The following is a 21436-nucleotide window of genomic DNA, read 5'->3' on the forward strand; positions in this document are numbered from 1 at the left end:
TGGTTTATAAAACTGTCAATTTTGATTTTATAATATGCGAATAATGAACTTTTCTGCTTGCTTGTAGTTTGGGTTGGCGGATTTCATCGATATATTTATTTGAGAGATTATTTTTATTCGCGATTTAAATTCAATTTTAAAGCAACACCACAAAAAATATATCACGTAAATCACAGTTTGACAGGCACAATTAGAACGGGAACAATTATATAACCATGACGAAATCAATCCGGTATTAATTATCGAACTGACCAAAGTTACGTTACGGCGGAGTCTTATATGTGTTTTGTATAACGATTTGTATCTCTCAATAGAATATGCCATCGTGAGTCGGGCTGATTTCTCAGATGTAATATAACGTGTTTCATGACGAGATAGATAGAGATAGAGATAGAGATAGATAGATAGATAGATAGAGAGAGAGAGAGAGAGAGAGAGAGAGAGAGAGAGGATGAGAGGGTAATTTACTTTTCATGTCACGTTCTCATGTTATCCGGTATAAAATAAAGTCAGAATCTTCTTTCTTATGCGGGATTTGTTTACGCGAGATAATTGATCGGTAATTATATCAATTCCGCCATGGGGCGTAAAACTCATCGAAAATTCTCCATCGTTGGAAATGTGTGCACGCTATATTTGATTCGCTGGCGGAAACTTCCAGCGGTAATCTCACCCGAAATCGATTGCAATAACTCGCATGTCAAGCAGCATAACATCACAACGAAACGGTAAATTGATCGATTCCTCATCAAACGAGGCTACGTGTTCACTATTCCGGTAGATAATACTGTTTTATTTATTTACGGTATCCAGCCTTTCACAAACAAGTTACTTAACATTCTACTATTTTATCTGGTTGTGAGAGGAATGAACGTTAATATTTACTGTCTATCTTCGTTACTGCAGTATTAAAATCTCAGTGGTGCATTTCTTGAATACCGTAATATTATTATTAACCGTTATAATTTTTCTATCCTACTCAAATTCTTGCATTTATAGTTATATCAGATCATCTATTATTTCACTTAATATCTGCCATCATTTTCGGCAAATTTATCAAACGACAGAATAAATCTATCCATCTATCTATCTGCATTCGGCGGGCTACGAGAAAGGGAATTCGCATAAATCGTATTTGCGTGATGACAACAGAATCGGTATGCAAAGGCCAACTATGCGGTTCGGCGTCAGGAGCCGATGCGAGAACCAGGAACGCAGGATGCAGAGTCAACAGTGTTTGACCTACCGTCCTGAATCCGGCACGGCCGGAAGCCTTCGAGCAACTATGCCATTTCATGTCGGCCGCGCATATCATAAATTAACAGGAGACATAACGGGTGCGCGCGATACGCACACGCGCGACAAGCGTAATAAAACTATGCGCGGCAAAAACGAGATAGCGAGTCTTGTTTGACCAAACTCGAATGCATCTACTTACGAGGCTTTGCTTCAGCGCGATTTCATCTTTCGTCGTTAAGGATGAAAGTCTCTTTCTCTCCTACCCATCCCCTCTCTCTCTCTCTCTTCTCCCTTTCTCTCTCCCCCCTTTCTTCCCACTAAGAAGACACCCTTATCAACGGACTACCTCTTCCTTATCTGCTCGGATATCACTGCAAGTTCTCGAACAAGGGACATCTTTAGGTCGCCGAAACTTCCGCGGCAACTCGTACTCGTCCGGTAGGACCCACCGAGCGAGGTCCTCTCGGAAACTACGAAGTGAGTTGGATAAGGATCCAGGGAAGCGAATCTCGGAGAGAACGAAGATATATATATGTATATATACAGAGAGAGAGAGAGAGAGAGAGAGAGAGAGAGAGAATAGTTGTAGTAGGTAGGTATATCGGTCCCCCGGAATCCAGGCAATGGCGCACTTAATGAAAGACTTCGGACAGAAATTGAAGCGAGCATTAAAATTTAAGGACAGTGCGCGAAACAGTGCAGAGGATGAGTATTACTACGCATTATGCATTACGCTATGGCGATCTCATGTTTGTAATATTTAACGTTGCAAACTTTAAAGCCTGTTTGAAGCTATTGTTGGAACAACTAGTATGGCAAATTCAGTTAATTTTAACTCGATTAATTCAATTTTCCATGTGTTGCGTTACGTATCGCATGTTTACTTGGTCGCGTCATTAACTCTTAATTAAAATTTAATTAATTTCGACCTTCGATATGAACTTAACTTTCGATACCGTGACATTCAATTTGTCCGGCAATATCGGAGGGCAATGCGGGAACGAACATTTCCGCATGGGACAGAGCCACATTTAGGACATCTACAGTAGCATGTTGAAACGCATCCGAACCATTACTGCATGCACAGGTTCATGTAATGCCTTTCGAGTAATGCGTATCGACCTTACTCGAAGGATGCAAATATTTACACGTCGCTGGGTCCGGGTGTCCAATTATCGCAGCTCGAGGCGTTTTATCTCGCACGCTAACTTCGCAACGATATGCAAAGCGACTCATTAATTCCTCCGTACGAGAAGGAAGGAACGCTCGCTCGGAGCGCACGCTCGAAAGTTGTATCTGATGTAGCGTCGTATATCCCGCTCACGAGTCTGAATTTAGATCTCGCGTACGCTTTGTAATTTATTCTATTACATGTGCCATTGGAAACCGCGACAGCGGTATCAGCTTACGAGTCGCTGTCTCGTGCACGCGCGTTACATCTGTCAAAAAGACGACAGTTGGTTTGCGCAGCGATGAATTATCCTTTCGAAGTGAACGATCACACTTTTCTAACTCTCCAACGTGCAAAAATAAAAACTGAATTATTTAGTTCGTGTTTTTTCCGACTTAAGAATTTTTATTAATTCCTTATATAAAAGCTTTGTTTCTTTAAATTTTATTTATTCGTATTTCGATTCGTGCACGCTTATCAAACAAGAAAACTTGCTTGTTTGACAAGTCGCACCAAGCACAGCGTTGAAAGCTCTTGGTCGGGAGCGTGATTGAAAGTTCTGACCGATATTTTGCTAATTACCAGCACGCCAGACACAAACGAACCACTAATTACATGTCCCGGTACAATGGGTAACCCTTAACCAAGCACACAAAAGATTCCAGGTCCGGACTAAGCTCAACCAGCGTGAAATCATTCGTGATTCTCGTGGATCGGTCTTTCCCGTCTTTTTTTTTTCGTCCGTCCGCGTCCTAACTCATTTCATTTTCTCCTTTGCAGATGACGCTACAAGTATCGTGGGTACGTCACAGGGACGTCCATTTGCTCACAATTGGCCGTTATACGTACACGAACGACCAGCGATTTCGAGCGATCCACAACGCTCATTCGGACGACTGGACGCTCCAAATAAAGTATCCGCAGCATCGGGACAGCGGTATTTACGAATGCCAGGTCTCCACAACACCCCACATGAGTCATCTAGTCCATTTAAATGTAATCGGTAAGTTATTTCGATATAGTTTTACGTTGGATTACGCTCAATTAAACGTGTGTATAAAGATTTGAAAAGCAGATTACCGATTGTGAAACGTCACGATTGCGTGCGATGGAGTAGATTTAACTTCCTCTCTGCGCGATATCTCGCGGTTAGGTTTCTATCAAATATTAGTATGCGCGGGGAGCATGCGGGAATCCTGCCTAATTACGACGGTGTACGCAACAATTAGTTAATTCTAATCTGAATCTGCCCTAGTTACGTAGCAACTGCGCGAAATTTAAGCCGAGCTTAAATTCTGGCGGAGCGCCAATTGAACACCTGGGATTGGTTGATACCGATGTTGAGCTAAGCTCTGCCTTCTTCTTCCAGAGATAGGGCTTTCCATTACCGCAAAATTATCCGCGCGGACTTAAATTCTATAACGACACCCCTCAACTTTTTCGCTTTCCTTTATCGCCGCGCTGCCGTTCGTTTCGTCGCGCCACGCCGCGCGCCGCGGAGAGATAAATTCGGAGAGATACGCGCCGACGTGTCGAGAAGTTCGCTCCTCGAGTTTGCATAAGTAATTACTTGCCGATAATCGAACGCACGTACGTCAGCGCAGAACGCAAGCAATTCGCATACATCATTCGCGATGTGGTATACCCGATTTAATCATGCACCGGTATACCCGAAGTACGAGCGCGAAAAGAAGTTTGCCGACCGGATCGTTTGAAGAGCAAACTTTTATACCAGGCCATATCGCACGTACAGCTCGCTACGAAAAACTTTCGCGATCGCTTAAACGTCAGGCCGGGAATTTATCTACCACGGTGCGCGGCGAATTGATTTAAATCGTCCCGAGGGCGGCGCGTCTTCGCGTGCCTCCTTGCGCGTTTTTCCCGTCACGATGCGCCCGCGCCGTCATCAATGTCGTCTTGATCGTCATCTTGATCGTCATCACAATCGAGGTCACGAATTTTCTCTTTAACCCTTGCTAGCGAGAAGCTGCCTCTTTAAATTTCGCCTACATTAAGACGAAGGTGAACGAAGGGACCGGGGCGGTCGTATTTCTCTCCCTTCTTTCCTTTTTCTTCCTCCAACGCGCCCGTTATATTCCCCTCGGAGGTGATCTCGGAGGAGAAACACACGGGACGAAGCCCGATGGCGAGAAGGTGGGTAAAGAGAACGGGTCGTTTATCATTTCTAGCCCTGACCCTTAACGTAACGGTTGAACAAATGATCCTAAAGAGTAACGACTATACACACCTGCTTGCTCGAGAAGGATCCAGAGAGCATTGTATTATACTTTCCTTTCATGGTAACGTAATTACTCATCATTCGAGGAGAGAGAGAGAGATAGGTAAGTTCGGAAACACGCATTTAAGTACAACCGATAAAACAAGTCCGAACTTACGTTGATAAAATCTTCCTCCGTGTAATCGCGCACCGTTCTATTAACCGAATATCGCCGTCGTCGATAAATAACATCGCGAGTCTGGCTTACGTTCTTGTGTTCGAGTTTCTCTTGTTATAGTTAACCACCATCATCCGATTCTGTTATTCTCTCTGTACGATCTTTCTATATAGAATTAACACAGAAATGTAGAAACGATCGCAGAATACTCTCTTACATCAAATCGATAACTATCGGTTTCATGAAGCGATAACCAATAAATTTTACGACTTACCTCATATAATCGGATCAATGAGCTTATACGACAATCGAAAAGCAATTTAAACCACTTATATGTTTACAAAGTACTATTGTGTTTTTTCGCAGTCAGAAAAAAATATAAGAGCGTTATAAATTTTTGCGATGAAACAATGAAAACTTTGTCTTTTCAAAGTTAAGTAATAATAAAACATAATTAAGTATATATCTTCGTTAGACTCTTCATCGTTATCTCTATAAATGAATTTTATATATGTATATATATATATATATATATATATATATATATATATATATATATATATATATATATCTGCTATATGATTATGAGAAAAATGTATTTTCTTCGTAAGGAGTTGAAAGTTTTTATACCCCATACTTATCGTTAACGCATTATCAAGCTAGTATTATTCTTTCATACAAATAATACGTCTTTTATATAAAACTAGTGCAAAAATTCTTATCTAAAGTTAGGCATGGATTATCGTTTCTTAATCATGTACCTTACCTTACCTAATAGCTTATATTAGCTGATATTAATTCTAAGGCTATTATTAACAAGATAATTTCACGATAAATATCTGGAACTAATATCAGAGTGAAACTAGCGCGTAGGAAAATCAGTAAGCTGATTAGCAGAATCGAGAACTTGTGGGTATCGCCATTTAAATGAATACCGAACTTTCGTGGCACCAAACCATCCGCAAATATTTCCATTTCCTGGGACATCCTCGGCTTAAGCTGTGCTGGTATTTACATTCACTTACCGTCTCACCCGAGGCTTTCACGCTATGTCTTTTGCGGTGATTGTATTTGTTCGCTTGTTTTCCAAGCGCAACTTCCTGCTGATATTCGCTATTAACATTTCTCAAAGAACGCCCGCGCCGCGAAGGACTGACTAATTGGTAGTTTTTAACGCATTGTATTTGAAAAATATGCTTTTTCATCGTGCCCTGAATACGCGAAGCGTGATGGAGAATGCAAAACAGCGTTACCTTGCCTTCCATCCAAGTTATACAGTCGCGTGTCTGTGTGTTGAAATATACGACGGTGATGTAACGGGGTTTATTTTTCTAAGTCAAAGCACAATAGATTCCGCGGTGCGATTTACGAGTTCGCCGCTTACATTCTTCAAGATTTCGTTTAACCATTGTAAATAAAATTGCTCGACGACTGCAGGTATTTTTCTCGTTAAAGCACCGCGCGGTGGGGTGTCAGCTTTTCTCTCTCTCTCTCGCTCTCTCCTCTCTCTCTCTCTCTCTCTCTCTCTCTTTCCCTCTCCTTCTTCTTTCTTTTTTTCGTCAGTCTTCCGGTGATAAATTGTTTCCCAACCTCGCGTTACGATCGTAAAACGTCTTTATCATCACGTCTACTTATGTACGTTGCCCGTCTTCAAATTGTTTTTTGTTTATATCGATATTTAAAGAACACTGCTGATAACATTTCTAATCAACGACCATGCCTTTTTAATTTTTCTTATTTTTGTGACACATTTTTTTCACACTTCAAGTTATGTACTATTTTCTTGACTTGTTTCATATTCTTTCTAATACTTATACTGTTTTGTAAAGCATCGGTGAAAATGGAACCTGCAATATCCAATTTTCTAATAATGGTACTTTTCTCTGGAAATATGTTATTGTATTAATTTTAGGTAACTACGATGTATCTGATGCTACGCATATCTTCCAATCATGAAGAGGCTAACGACTCGGCACTACCGACCTTTATTAACGCGTTAAGCTTTATGTCCTCCAGATAGACGTCGCACCGGTGGATAGTATCGCCTCATATCTCAACTCGTGCTTCGTGCTTGCTTTCCGCGGCATAAATGCTTTCTCTCCGGTAATGCGGCTCGCAAATTTGCAATATCCATGCTTTCTTGTTACCCCTACTATCCCTACTCCGCCGCTTTCTCCTCCGTCACTTCATTTCTGCCTTTACGAGCGCGTAAAAGCTCATAAAGATATCGTGAACCAGCCATGAACCATTTTCGCACAGACTGGAATATTTCCTCACGGGGCACGCGACTATTCGCAATTAATAACGGACAGCTATCGCTATCGAGATCATCTAATAAGTAGAACAATCAAGGGTATGATACGTATAGGCACAATAACAAAGCCGATACATGTAATTATAAAATTCTGCGATAAAAAAGGATTATATAACATGAGAACTATTTTGTGTTCATCTAAATAGGATTAATACGGAATTTATAACACCACGAATAATATGATAATATTAATTTTACTTATCAGGAAAGTCTCATTTCCAAATTTGATTTCCCTGCAGTGAAATTTCAAGGTGCAATTCCGCGAACAGTGAAGATTATCGCGGAAGCGGTAATCGTCATGATTCAACGATCGCAATCTGGAAGCAATTTTTTCATTAGTCGCGAGTGCCTCTTATCGGGTATAATTTGAGATCTTGGAGAAGTATTCGTGGAGGAAAGTGTCAGATTCTCGCGGTAAAGTGCACTTTGCTCTATCTTAAGTGAGACTCGGGTCGAATAGTTTCCCCACTATTTCTGACTTAACTTTGATTAGACGCATTCAAATCGAACGCCTTTCTTCTCTTTCCATCTTCTTTCCTTCCTTTGTACTTCTTGCATCTCTTCGAAAAACTTCATTTGTGCATGACGGAGAAGAAGATCGTGTAATACGCGTTTTATTTTCTACAGAAAACGATTCACTTCTCGCTTACGATCAGTCATTCGATCTATGATCACGAGTTGTAAATATGAAAAGCATGGCATCTGAGAGCTGACGTACTTCTCTCACCAACGGTTATTCATTCGATTTGTTTTGTATCTATTTGATTGTATCTATTAGTTTCTCGACTGCGATCGACTCATTCCATTTAAGGCAGAGATTCTGTCATAGATTCTACATTATACACAACTTTCCATTGGAATACACATTACTCAATACAATACAAGCATATCGAAACCAGATCTCGCAATGTCGAAGAAACGAATCGTGGACTGTCTTTCCCTCTCTTGTCTCTTCCGTTATCAATTTTTGTCCCGATATCCAAATCACGTATGTATACTTGATATCAATTTTTTCAGATTAGTTAAATTTATTAATTTTTATTAGTTAAATTTATTAATTAAATAATTGTTAATTACATTAGTTAAATTTGAGAAAAAAGTAAATTGGTTTTAGAAAACGCAGGAAGATTTCGTATTAACAAAACGAGGCAAAATTCAATTGTGCTCACCAAACTTTTTGTGAAAATGTAATTTTTCAAGCATATATTTATTTTGATGGTACTGTAAGCCTTGAAGTCCAAACTTGAAACTATGGATATACATATATCGAATTGCGACTCCGTTAGACTTTCGATTGGGGCGCGCAAACGCGATCTTTGCCAGTGGTAGTCGAAAAAGACAATATCGTTCGTAGCAGGACGCTTCTATTGACTCGCGAACAAGTTTGGTGCCAACATCACACAAAGCGAACGGAGCCGTTTTATTACAGTATTCTGGGATACATATTTTTCCGGACCTTTGTTCGCAGAATCATTTCCGCTCGCGAACTTTAATAAACGGCATTCGCAGATTTTAGCGTAACTTGCCGACCAAACGTTCATTATGGAAACTACATCGTGCAAAATGAGTTTGCGGAAACGACGACTCCGCGACACTGTATTCGTTATGTAAGCTGCTTTTGTACGACGGCTCGTGTATACTAATTATGATCTAATGTAGCCTCGCACTTCAAGGGAGTAACCTAGGAAGAGAGGATTACTCGAACATGCGAGAAAGAGAAGAGAGAGAGAGAGAGAGAGAGAGTCCCGGGCCAGAGTCGCATACTTATGAAACGTTAAAGGCTCCTTTGAGTCCTGTCCAGCTATGCTCTCTGCCGTTTGTGCCAGAACACTTCCTAATTACGTTACGAACACACGGTAGAAATGTAGCACGAAACGCACGGCAATCTAAGAGCGCGTTCGAAAGGAATACATTGGATGACTATAGCTAGAAATCTCAACTAGACAAATAAAATTCAGTTAAAAATTTCAGTGAATTGTCTTTAGAACCGTTGACAATACGATATCTAGTATAATATATTATAACTTATTATAACGGATATAACGGATTATAACTTTCAGTTTGTAAAAATATGCTATGCAGATGATTATGTAATTCGTTATTCACCCTAAGAAGATTAATATTATCATTGCATTCTCTTCACGGAAGGAAGATGATTGATCAAGTCTCGGCATTCTAGAAATTGTATGAATTCTTCGTAAGACTCCGCGCCGTAATCAAGTTACCCCCGGACGTTCGTAAGAACGTGGGAATATTTCGTAATAACGATAGATCTACCTCCGGTAAAGTCTGGCAGACGTCTACGGAACCGCTTCGAAAGTTTCGTATGAAAACAATCCGTAAAGTCTTTACCGCTCTCGATGAAGATTAACCAACTTTCCTCCAGTTGATTTATCCCCTCGAATCTTCTCTATCGCCGGAGAGATGTTTACCGTAGTTATGACGAAATTCTTTTCCCCACGGCATGTAATTACCGTCGCGTAATCGTTATCGAGCTCGAATCCGCTTTCACAATTCACTTTTTGTAAATTATGTGCTTAGTAGCAGTTGTATTTTTCATTTTTCAAAATAATATAGGACGAGTAGGAAATCATATGTTTCTAAAGTTTTATATAACTGGCTATACAATATTAGACATCGCACACGTGTATCTAATATATTCTATCAAAATATATAGTCAATTCCTTTTTTAATATAAACTCGCTTGCGTAAAACACGAAATCAAGTGGGAACGATGTTCGATAATTCGAGCTGCCCTCGCTTTTGGTTGCTGTGTCGCTGCCTGTCGGTGTGTCATCGCCGGCGGCTGCGAGCGTTCGATTAATGCATTTTTTATTATTTTCTGCTATGGAAAACAAACGCCGTAACAAGAGCCGCGCTACCGAGAATTCAACATTTCCATTGTTTTTAATTCAACGATCGCGCGCGGGGGCACTCACAATGCGCGGTGCTTCCACAGGCGCTGTGCACAGTTTGAAAATTTAATCCTCCCAACCCTTTCGCCGCTTTTTGTCCGGACTACGCGCTTTTTTCTCCCTGTAGGGCCCCTAGGAACTACGTTGTTGCCCTCCCCTTTCAGGTTTCGCTCTTCACAGACGGACATCCGGCGGTACGTGCGATTTAATCCTTGCGAAGTAAATCCCGTGCCAGGCGCAGGCAGAAAGACAAAGGCATTCCATTAACACAGGAGCAAGCAGCTTGTATGTTATATGCGCCTACATGTGCGCGACTATGAAGTAAGGCAAGCGTGCAATATAATAAAGACTTGTGTATCTTTTACCAGATTTGCAATCAGCACATTCAATTTTGTCGCCTAAACATCGTGTTGCCTAAATTGTGCAATCCTAAAATAAGCTCGTAGAAAACAATGATAACAGTATCGTTATCGACTCAATCATCTTGAGAGATTTTTTTATAAGCTCTTATAGATAAATATTTCTTTAGTACTTTTCCTTTCCTCGATATTAAATATTAGACCGGCCCATTGAGAAAGCTGTCACTAGCACGAGGGATCCCACCCTTATATTCCTCTGCTTCATAGAATGCTATTTACCCAATTTGACTATTAAAATCCTGAGTGTCTTGCGTGATCTATCATTGTCGTTATTTAATCTCCGTGATTTAAATCAGTAGTACAGTAGAGTCTCCCCTATCGTAACCTGTCGAAGAAAAAAACACGAGAGAAAGCTACGAGAGAAGGGTAAATGAAAGAAGAACGCGATGAAAGAGAGCCCGGAGAGGTCGCCGATTCTTCAGCCGTTATTTCCGCTCGATTGGGGACTCGCCTGTCGGTGGCTGTCGTTGACACTGCCTTTCACACCGGCCGAACGAAGTGGCAGCGAAATAGGTGCCGGCGATGATACAATGGCAGGCCGCGTGTACCGTCTTTGTGTCACGCACACGAGATGAAGTTCATATTCCCGATCAACTATCGCGATTGCGAGTGGGACAAACGCGTTCAAGCCGAATCACTTCGTTCGACAGAAAACTGATAATTTCTACCTGCCTGCCTGCCTGCCTGCCGATATATGAAGCCGCGATACGCTTTACTACAAAAGTAAGATGAATGCCAAGATTACACCTCGCTTCGGGAAATAGAAGTGCCAAATTTTGCGTGATAAACGTTTGTTCCATAAAATGGACATCTCTCTGCAACTTATTCGATTTAAGAGATTTACAAATTTAAAAAAGTAAAAATTTCTAAAAAATAATGTGATCTAATATATAATTATGAAAAATATAATTTATATATACGTATGTATATAGAAAGAGAGAGAGAGAGAGAGAGAGAGAGAGAGAGAGAGAGAGAGAGAGAGAGAGAGAGCTACATTTGTATATCAGGATCAGGTGTGAGCAACACGCAGTATAAAAATTTCAAAGTAAATGTTTCTCTCTCTAGTTTCAAAGTGCAGTAGTGCAAAGGGCAGTTAGTTTAATTTGCTTGATTAAATCCACGTAGTGGACTATAGAAGCGACATTTACATGCAATGTTGAACAGTGCAACACACGCGTCTCAAATGGACGACATAACACGGGTTGACAGGCGACGTATCAGTCAGTCCAATAAACAGACGAGCGGACAATATCTTGCAATATGCCCGGGCTTTCTCCATGGGCGCATATAACCTTCCTATTTACTCGGATACATGGAAAACCGGTTATTGGTCCGTACTCGCAATAGGCAAATCAATACATGCATATCGGGATATCCGTCTTCGATTCATCGTAGAGCGCAGAAAAATTTATCGGAAGCATACAAAGCGATATGTATATAAACTGTATTGCGGCGCAACTTTAAAAATGAGAAATTGAATTTATTATTTAGAGCAAGAAAACATTTTATATACAAGATAAATTATGATATTTATATTATATATTATATATTATTGAGTTGTACTAGTCAACCATGGTATAAATATCATTGAATTATCTACAAAGAATTTTAATTTAATAAATCATCACATCTTAATTTCTAGCAATTTACTATGATATCTGATCTGCATTCTGTGAAATATATTTGCACAATGAGATTTCTATATATAATGTTATAGGTATTCAATTTCAAAGAAGTATTCATATTTTTAATTTCTCAAAATTTGAGGAAATATAATATAAAGTAAAGATAATTTGATAATATTTTGGATTAATTTTTCTTTTAGATGTAAAAATTTTATTTTTACTTTTGACCACGTACGATGTAAAAAGTCTATAATAAAATTCTATCGCAATATCACAAGAAATTTTGTAGCTGACAATTAAAAAATAATATGTCGAATTTCCTGCCATCAAAATGTCTTATTTTCCTCTAAGTAACCGTTACCATTTGCCTGACGTTTCTAATCAATTTCATCAAAATTTAAAGATATCTCATGCACATCTCAAAAATTGCCATGCACAATGAAATGAAAATTGAATAATTGGCTCGCGCGTAAAATTGATATCGCTTTCTCGGCGTGCGTTACGGATCAGCAAATACAATTGCGTGTTACTGGCAATGTTCCGATCGTAAGTTATTGGAGTTTCTATGAAGCAACCAAGTTCGGGGATCCTTGCCAACCAGACCAATCCATGCGGTTAATTCGCTCGTGCACTTTGAAACTCGATAAACTCATGGATTGCTCGTCATAATTGTACACCGATGTCGTTACTATAGTGATCCTACGGTACGTTGCCCACGGCCAGATACATTTAAAGCATAAGACCATTTTCTGTTGCTGAATGGAAAACAGTCGAGCATATCGATTTAGGCTTTAGACAGCGTGCGCCTGATATTCATGGGTGAATCATGTGTTTCCACTATTTAGGGATACGTATAATAATCTAATTGCTAGAACTATTCATAAATTACAAAAGATGTTTCGGTATCATCTGGATCATTTCGCAGCATGTTCACGTAGAGGGAGGATAAGGCAAAAGTCATAACCCGAGTCTAACACTTTGAAGTAATTTCGTTCAATTTTCGAGAAACTTTCCGAGTGGCAACTTGTGCATAAGAAACATATTGCACTGCGTTGCTTCGTGCAGTCACAATAGTGATCCTCCACCCCCCACTGCTAGAGTAAGAATAACTTTAGTTTCGACATCTTCTAATAACAGTATTCTCTTGCAATTTAATTATGAATCTTTTTGTAACATTATACAGAAGAGTGTAAAAATAATAAATTTTACTTACTTTCTTTTAAACAGGGTAATTTTTTAATTTTTAATGCTTTACGTTTAACGTACAAAATAAGCTATATTCAATATATGATTTTTTAATCTCTGGTGGAGAAAACCAAAAACTTGTGAAAGAAACTATCTTAGATTTAGTATAATAATTTTTTCCAAATTATAACTTACGCGAATCTAAATAATAAAACAAGATATTAATTTTTGGCTGCTAATAATTATAATTTCTTTCTAATTGTAAGTTTAGGACTGGTGACAAAAAAGTGGCGTCAGGATAGAATTAGAAGAGACTGCATAATAATCCGCAAAAGTTAGTCCTATTTAGCAGGACGATTGGCTATAGTGACCGACACGGTCGAACAATTAACTGACGCCGCTCCTCGTTTGAAATCAGACAATTGCTGGATATCACGCTATTTTTATTACATCCCGGTTTTTCGGTTGAAAGTCGCGTGAATTTAAGGCTTACGTACAACTGCAATTGCTTTTGATTGTGGTCCGTTTGTTTAAACAATGTCCCGTCCAGACGGATTAACGAAGTTAAAGGATCGCTCAAGATATATATAGGTCCATTTATCGTGGGAAAATCCTCGAGGAATAGTTTACTCGTTAATTTCTTTCTTAGCGAAAATTCGATGGCCACGACGGACTGTACAAAGTAACGGAGTTATCCTAAATGCAAGCACGAAGCAACGTAGAATTGCGACAGAACGTAATTCACCGAAGAAAAAGAGAATCGAGTATCCCGAGTATCCGTTGCCTTGAGCGGACGCGCGTCGCTCGATTTGCAATTCAAGGTATAGTAAATTGGGAAGTGATCGGGAGGGGGAGGGGGAGGGAAGATGCACTAGAGCGGCGCTCGTCCGAAACAAGTGAAGGTTTCATGAGATTGCATTCAGATCGGATTAATTACGTCTATCATGGTCCAGTCTTTTCTGATTGGACACGCGGGAGATGCGGTTTCCCTACTATTGGACGTGGCCGTTTTAAATGGCAACTAAATGTCAGTTGAAACAGATTTCTAATGACTGAATATACATATATCCATGAGATATCATAATTCCCCTAAAAATCTTTTAGGGAAAAATTCTTTAACAACGTAGAGTACATTTTCCATAGCAGAATAACCAAGAGAAATTATTTATTTAATGGAAAGTTAAATTGAATGACTTGACAAGTAATAATAAAATAATATCGTTACTTGAATAAATTTTCCATCAAAATTTTTTTCTTTGTTTCAAGATCGTTTTAAGAAACTTTTAAAATTTTCAAAAAAAAAAACGCATCGTAAGTGTCACCGTAATTCTTTGATGTCATATTATGATTATATAGCATAAACAGCAGATGTAATATCATAAAAGCTGATTGTGAGAGAGTACGAAAAACTTTATATCTCACCTCCTTTATTCCATTTCGTCGTCGCTCAAAATATACGTGTATATGCACCGCGACACGCGCGTATTACTTCACGCTCCATACACGGAGAGAGCAGTCCGTAAATTTCTATTTCTTTACGGCTCTATATGTGCTCCGAACATGGACACGTTGCAGTCGAGAAAGTGCGCGAAGAACCGCATTGCGGCGTACGGCAAAGAAAAAAGGAATAAAAAAGATATTTATTCTTATGTGTGTGTGTAGATATTTTTGTCCTATATAATATAGTCTGCGGCCATGGGATATATAAAGAAATGAAAAATAAAAGATATATAATTGCACTTTCAGGGATAATAAGCCAACGGGAGATAAAAGAGTTTACACTTAATTATATTCTCTTAGTGGTTTTGATGTAATTTTAAAATATGAAAAATGTAAACGCATCCATGGAACGATGATGTAGATCTAATACAGAGCCCGGTATAACAATGCTTACAATAGTCAAGCTATTTGTGGGTTCGATATTTTTGCTGCCTTTGATCTCACTGTTAGGACAGTTTAAAGTGCTCACTTAAAAGTTTTCTCGTTGCCGCCTACAGACCGATTCGCCGTCACGCTTGTGTTTTCTTTAGGAATAGCTCAAACGATTCTTCCGGCTGACAGCTCGTCTCCCCGCCCCCCTCCAATTCATGTACTAACTACATTAAAACCAGAGATATTTTTGATATATGTACGTCACCGTTGCACGCTTTAACAATTTTGATTTATTTCTATTTCCATTCAAAAGAGTATGACTTCAGAAGAAGTTATATATATAGATATCAAATTGATGTACGATACAAAAATTTTTAGATTCCTCTGTTCATAAAAACAAAAAAACAATTGCAATAAAGTTGTTTGAGTCTGTATTGGATATTTCTGCAATTATGTATTATTTGTTATTTATACGTCGAGGATATTCTAGCATAGTAAAAAATATACTGCACCTGCGTTTTAGAATCATGTAAAAAAACGTGCCATTTAAAAAAATAGTAAAGTTTTATATGCATATATTAATTATATGTATGTATTTCCGTTTCACAATTCTCTATTTTCAGGCAAATAAAAATGACCATAAATCTTCTGAATATAGTTATAGTTTTACAGTTACAAAATTTCTCATTGATACCATCGATATAGCCTACATAAAAAGTGTACAAGTGTCTGATAGTATACGACGCAGGTTGCAGTTATATATAAAAAAAAAAAAGAATAGTGAAAATTACAGGGGTTACACCATAGAAATGCAGCTATAAGGGTTCCATGGCGTTACTTGACACTAGTTTCTCCTGAGACGACTGATGTGACGACAAGCGACGGAAATTGATGCATTTCTTCCGTCGACGTTCCCGCGATTATGCAACGCGATTATGTAACGTGAAATCTCCCGATTTCGCGTGGCTGGTGATGTACATCTGAATCGCGCGATGCGCTATTCAATTTACAGCTTTTCTAGAATTTATACGTGAAAATTTAAAATAACAGCAAAATTTCATGTCGCTAATGCCAGGTAATCCAACAAGACAAAAATTACACGACAAAAATCTCAATATAGAACAATGTGTTTAAAGTTGTAAATGCGATAAACAAATTATACCAAAGCATCCGAGAATGAAGCGGGGTGTTTGTCATATACGCGCGTGCGACTGCATAAACATACGTATTACATTATCAAGTATCGACACTTGGCGCAATACGCTATTACCGGGAGACAACATTAATTTCTAGCGACTAGTCCAGCGTTTGTGAACACGCGAGTGGACGGACAATAAATCGTCACCGCAGTCGCGTTTAAAATTTGTGGTCGACCGCATCTGTACAATACATAAATCCCTTCCACATCCATTCGATGTGGCCATATACGTTTATCGATGCGAACGGAAATGTAACTTAAAAATAATTCTAAATTAGGGCATTACCGTGAAATCGACAGCGTCCAATAATGCCTACAACAACGGGAATTCTGTTATTCGCGAGGAAGATACGTATTTAATGTATTTCGCGCGATAAGCTCCAACGCGGCCGAGTACGCGCCGTGTTTAACGCGGATGAACGAAACCGCGCAAAACGCGGCTCTTTATTGCTCGTCAGCAGGTGGGACTCAATTAGGGGCGGCCGCGAATTTGCATAAATAGTGCGGAACGAGCATCGCGTACACGCGTCGCATCAGCCGCGTTGCAATGGCCGTTCGAATGATCGTAATAGCTCGCTGGCGTCGACGCCCGATACATATGTCACACGCGCGCGGTGGCGGTGTTCGGTAATGCCAGGCTCTAACGATAGATTTTTTTTGTTATGAGTTTGCAGCCAATTATATCTAACAAAATTCGAAAATAGGCCATTATTTATTATTACTTAATGCTTAATATTAAATTTCAATTATAACTCAAATTAACATTCTGGAAGACTAAATTCTATTTGAGCTTAAAGTTTAATCGATCGCAAGAAGCTGTCATTAAAATTAGGGTCAGGATTCTAGAACACCCTGTATACACTCCGTCCTCGTAATCGGGCTTCGCGCTATCTCAATTAATTGCCGTCACATTATTTGCGGTCGGCGGAGCTCGCCTAACCCGTTGCCTCGTTTTCGGCCGCGCTCATTCACCGGTATGCTCTATCATCGAGTCGGGCGCGCTCAACGAAATCGGTTAATTCCGGATTACCCGCAATCGCAAAATGGCCCTTGCTTTGGTCCTTTTCGCACCGCGGTCCAATTTGCGCGCGATTAGATAACGAGAGCTGACGCTGACGGTGATATAACTGCGATTGTTATATCACTTGTAGAGGAAAATACACATCAAGGAAAGACTAGGAAAGACGAGCAATAAAAATGTATTTCTCGATGAAGAATTTGTAAGGATAGTTTTTCTTCAGTAGAAATTTAAACGGCAGCATAATTATGTAGTACACAGTTAAAGACTTTTGGTGAGTCAAACTACAAGAGTAACGAAACTTTATTTCCAGTTAATTTCAAAGGGAGTTTACTTTGATAGGGACCTAGTTTGGGAATTACTTATCGAGATATTTAATGTTGGAAAGTTGAATGTTGGAAGAATTAATCTTGGAAGTTCACGCTGGGAGTCAAACAAATCGCTGAAAATTATTTTCTTATTTTGCTAGATTCTATTACGCAACGCGCTTCGTACGTTCTCCAATGTGAAAGTTTTTTTAATTGTCTAATTATCTGTTTTTAATTACAAAACTTTCCGATGAAATTTTTCTTAAAACTTGTTGCAAAATACAAGTCAATCTGTTTATATATGTCAGAACAACGGTAATTTGTATTTTTACTGGTCTATTTAGCGATAATAAGTCATTGCGTCAGAAACAACGTGCGACGTAGATATACGAAATCAAGCGAATCGTTATCGGGATATTTTTAAAGCCATAAATGTGTAAACGTTAAAGTATTGCCGACATATGACCTAGGCTCGTATTTATGCAGTGACATTTCATTTTACCGTCATCAAATATTATTACATGTTATTCTGCGGCGAACCGTGTTCACCCAACCGTCTGTTCCGTCAGTCATTAAAGTATAATCGAGTCCTGTTGTGGCTTGATGTGCGCACATGCAGGTATGCACCTACACACACTCCCACACGCGCACGATCTATTTAAATCGCTTAAATTGGATACCGCCGTGCAACGAATTTACTCGTTAATTTTTGGCAAGTGTCGTATCTGCCAAGCGTTCAACACACTTTCTGGTTTTGTTAACGATTACACAGGAAGTTGACGGTAATAATCAGTTGGGTATTAACCATTATTGTGCCGAGGCGATCCAATCATATAGAATCGATTGCCTCAGTTTCAACTACAAAATTGCGCTCGATATTACTGTGACGAGTGATAAATTATCAGGTGCGAATTCATTTCGCGCAAAGTGCGTGTCGATTAATTGCAGCCACTTTATTTACCAAGAGAGTACCTATATTACGGACGTATCCTCTTCCATATGTCCAATATGTTAATATCGATTAATATTATATATATAGATAGTATTTGCTTCCGACATCGCGTTATTATATTCTGTTAATTCCCTATACTTTTTATTTTTATTATATGCATATTTATCTACTACATTTGCTGTGCACATATTTTCTCCTATATTGTTAAATTTTATTCAATGCCGTTTGTTTACTAGCCCTTAGCTATTTTATCCGGGATAGCGTGATAAACTAATTTAAGCTCGATATCTCTAGGGATTGAAACAATATTTATGTTTTTCTTATGTTATTGTATACAAATGATGATATTATACATACATATGTCTCTCTTTGCTGCTCTTGTTTGGATCGCGTCACCTACATTCGGATTGCGTAATGTTAATTTCTCGATTTTTTAATTGTTGAGCTCTTTTTCAAATAAAGAAAGAAAAATAGAAAATTTATTGATACAACATATTTTACGCTATTGTCGCAAATTTCATCATATTTTATTATATCGTCAAGAGAAAACTTATAAATATTAATTTTAAAATAGCTTTGCAAAATCTAAAGATTATTTCGCTAATGCGCAATAACGGATTAATTTTTGTTTCGAAAATCAAAACGATTTCATTACAACACCAAAATGCATTTGATAGAAATAACCGCGCGTTTTGCTTCAGCAAGAAATTCATATTTCTATCAACTTTATGCAATAAGATTTTTTTATTTTGCTAACAGAACAGATTTGTGTAATATCGAATAATTGATTGTGGTAGGAAAATTTGAACGTTTTCATATTGAATATGTAGTAGCAGCAGCGACAGTTTTACCGCGACAGCAAAATTCCCCGTGCATATTTTGGAGAGTTCGTTCGAACAACGTATTTATATCACGCGATCGATGCATGATAAATCTCGCAAAAATATCCATACATCTCATACCAATAATCTGAATAATCCTATGAAGCCAAATACTTCATTTAGATTATAAATAATTCGAGGATATTATCGCCGTCATAGTCTCTAAATACGTTTGCGGGTCGATGTACGGTATTTTAGCCCGCATCATTTTAACGGATTACCACGGGCTGATTTCCAATAGAGAAACAGGCGATAACTCGTGTGCTTGTCTCTCGCTTGTATTTATCCGCTCGTTCGCGCATTCAACCTAGTTTTACGCCGATCGATACTATCGTTCGCTCCTGATAAAAATCACACGAGCTCTTTGATATCGCAAGATAATGCGTCGTATTATTTTCGCTTCGCACAACGTAAGAGAAAAGAGTGAAAGAAGATCATAGTGCGAAAACCGAGATGAGTTTTCAGAGGGAAGACCTTTCTTCTCAACGTGCATAAATAGCGTATCCTGCGAGAATTCACGCTTTTTCCTCTCTTCACTCTCTCTCTCACGCGCGCATCCTCTCAAAAAATTAGAGACTACATTGAGAGTATCAAACAGGATGAGGTAGAGAGTCGCGGGTGAGACTTGATAACTAGATACATCACCCAGCAGGAGCGCGGAAAAGGATGCGCGGCAGCCGGAGATCGCTGGGATTGCATTTCCATTAGTTAATTTACTTTCCTGGGGGAGATCCCGCCCTTAAAACTGCCTGCAGCAGTACTTGGAGACGTCCGAGCGCAAAGTATCTGCATTAAGCCAGCGACTCGCGATTAAAATTTCCTTCCTTTCCCGGCCAAGTTATCGTGGGTAAGGGGCGTTAACTTTGCTTCAAAAAACGAGTAATTAGATAATTCATTTCTGCATTTGCCTTCGGTAAACACATATTTTTCACAGGCTAAACTTGGATTAATCTATATTTCGACGTTATAAGGAGATAAAATTAGACATTATATATAACAAATCTGATCGGTATTTTCGTACATCACTTTTGTTTAGCGCTAAAGCTCATTGTCAGTCATATCTAGAATTGAATACATGATATGAAATGCGAACATATTTCTCCAACTGTTCAACAATATGTTTCAATGTCTATGAATTTGTTATGGACGACATTCTAATTTTTGCACGACTAGATTCTCTCTCTCTCGATTCTTGGCACGCCGCGCGGAAATGACGGTTTATTTGTCATCGTGCGACTTCTTTGTCCCTCGCGCACAGCCCAAGAGCACTATTTTATGAAGACATATTGGCTGCATCACGCCGAATGTTTACGATCATCACGCGGATGACTGGGAAAATGTTTCGGATACCCGGCGGATACGCTCGTGCACGCTTTCTCTCTTTCTCCCAAAGAACTGTATCCGGCCGGAGGGTAAACGAAGTCTGAGGGCGCGCACCGTGGAAAGTCGTTCGATACGGGAAGAAAGAAAAATAGGAGCCCCTTTGCTGAGAGATAAAAGGAATCTATGGCCGTGTTTACACGGCGCCCCGAGATTGAAGCTCATTCGGCCATCCTCGCTCGCTTTTAAATAAAACTCTGGGTTTAGCGCCGCCCATGCTGCTGCATCACGCCCGTTCCATGACCATGCGCGCCGTCGCGCCGTTTTCCCGTTCCCATATTTGTTGATCTTGCGTGACGCGAGATAATACTGCAACTGTCATCTATGCCAGGGTTTCTCAAACCCACATATCACCCGTAGACTAATCATATTATAGTTGGTGGATTCGAATATATTTTGTATTTGTTTAACTCTCGACTGTAGAAAAAATGAAAAATATTTAAAGGAACTTTTAATTTTGCGCAACGAAGGTGACATCGTCGAATCTCGAAGAGGAAGGTAAAAGCTCGAAGGGAGCTTTCCCTTTGCATAACGAAAAGTGATGTTATAGCACAGTCGCAGCC

At 39.2% G+C, this 21436-nt stretch overlaps 1 protein-coding gene and 1 long non-coding RNA gene across 5 annotated transcripts in view; one reads left to right on the top strand and one right to left on the bottom strand.

The window, feature by feature from the left end:
- LOC139814115 (neurotrimin) overlaps positions 1–21436 on the top strand; it is a 278622-nt gene that overhangs the window by 189068 nt on the left and 68118 nt on the right. For all 4 annotated transcript variants that reach the window (XM_071780135.1, XM_071780137.1, XM_071780136.1 and 1 more), the window contains one exon: positions 3191–3413. In XM_071780135.1, the coding sequence (XP_071636236.1) occupies positions 3191–3413 (223 nt within the window). The remainder of the gene's footprint in view (positions 1–3190; positions 3414–21436) is intronic.
- Positions 1–21436, bottom strand: part of LOC139814116 (uncharacterized) — a 193316-nt gene that overhangs the window by 120436 nt on the left and 51444 nt on the right. The window lies entirely within an intron of this gene.

This window comes from Temnothorax longispinosus, chromosome 6 (assembly GCF_030848805.1).
Source record: "Temnothorax longispinosus isolate EJ_2023e chromosome 6, Tlon_JGU_v1, whole genome shotgun sequence".
NCBI classification, from domain to species: Eukaryota; Metazoa; Arthropoda; class Insecta; order Hymenoptera; family Formicidae; genus Temnothorax; species Temnothorax longispinosus.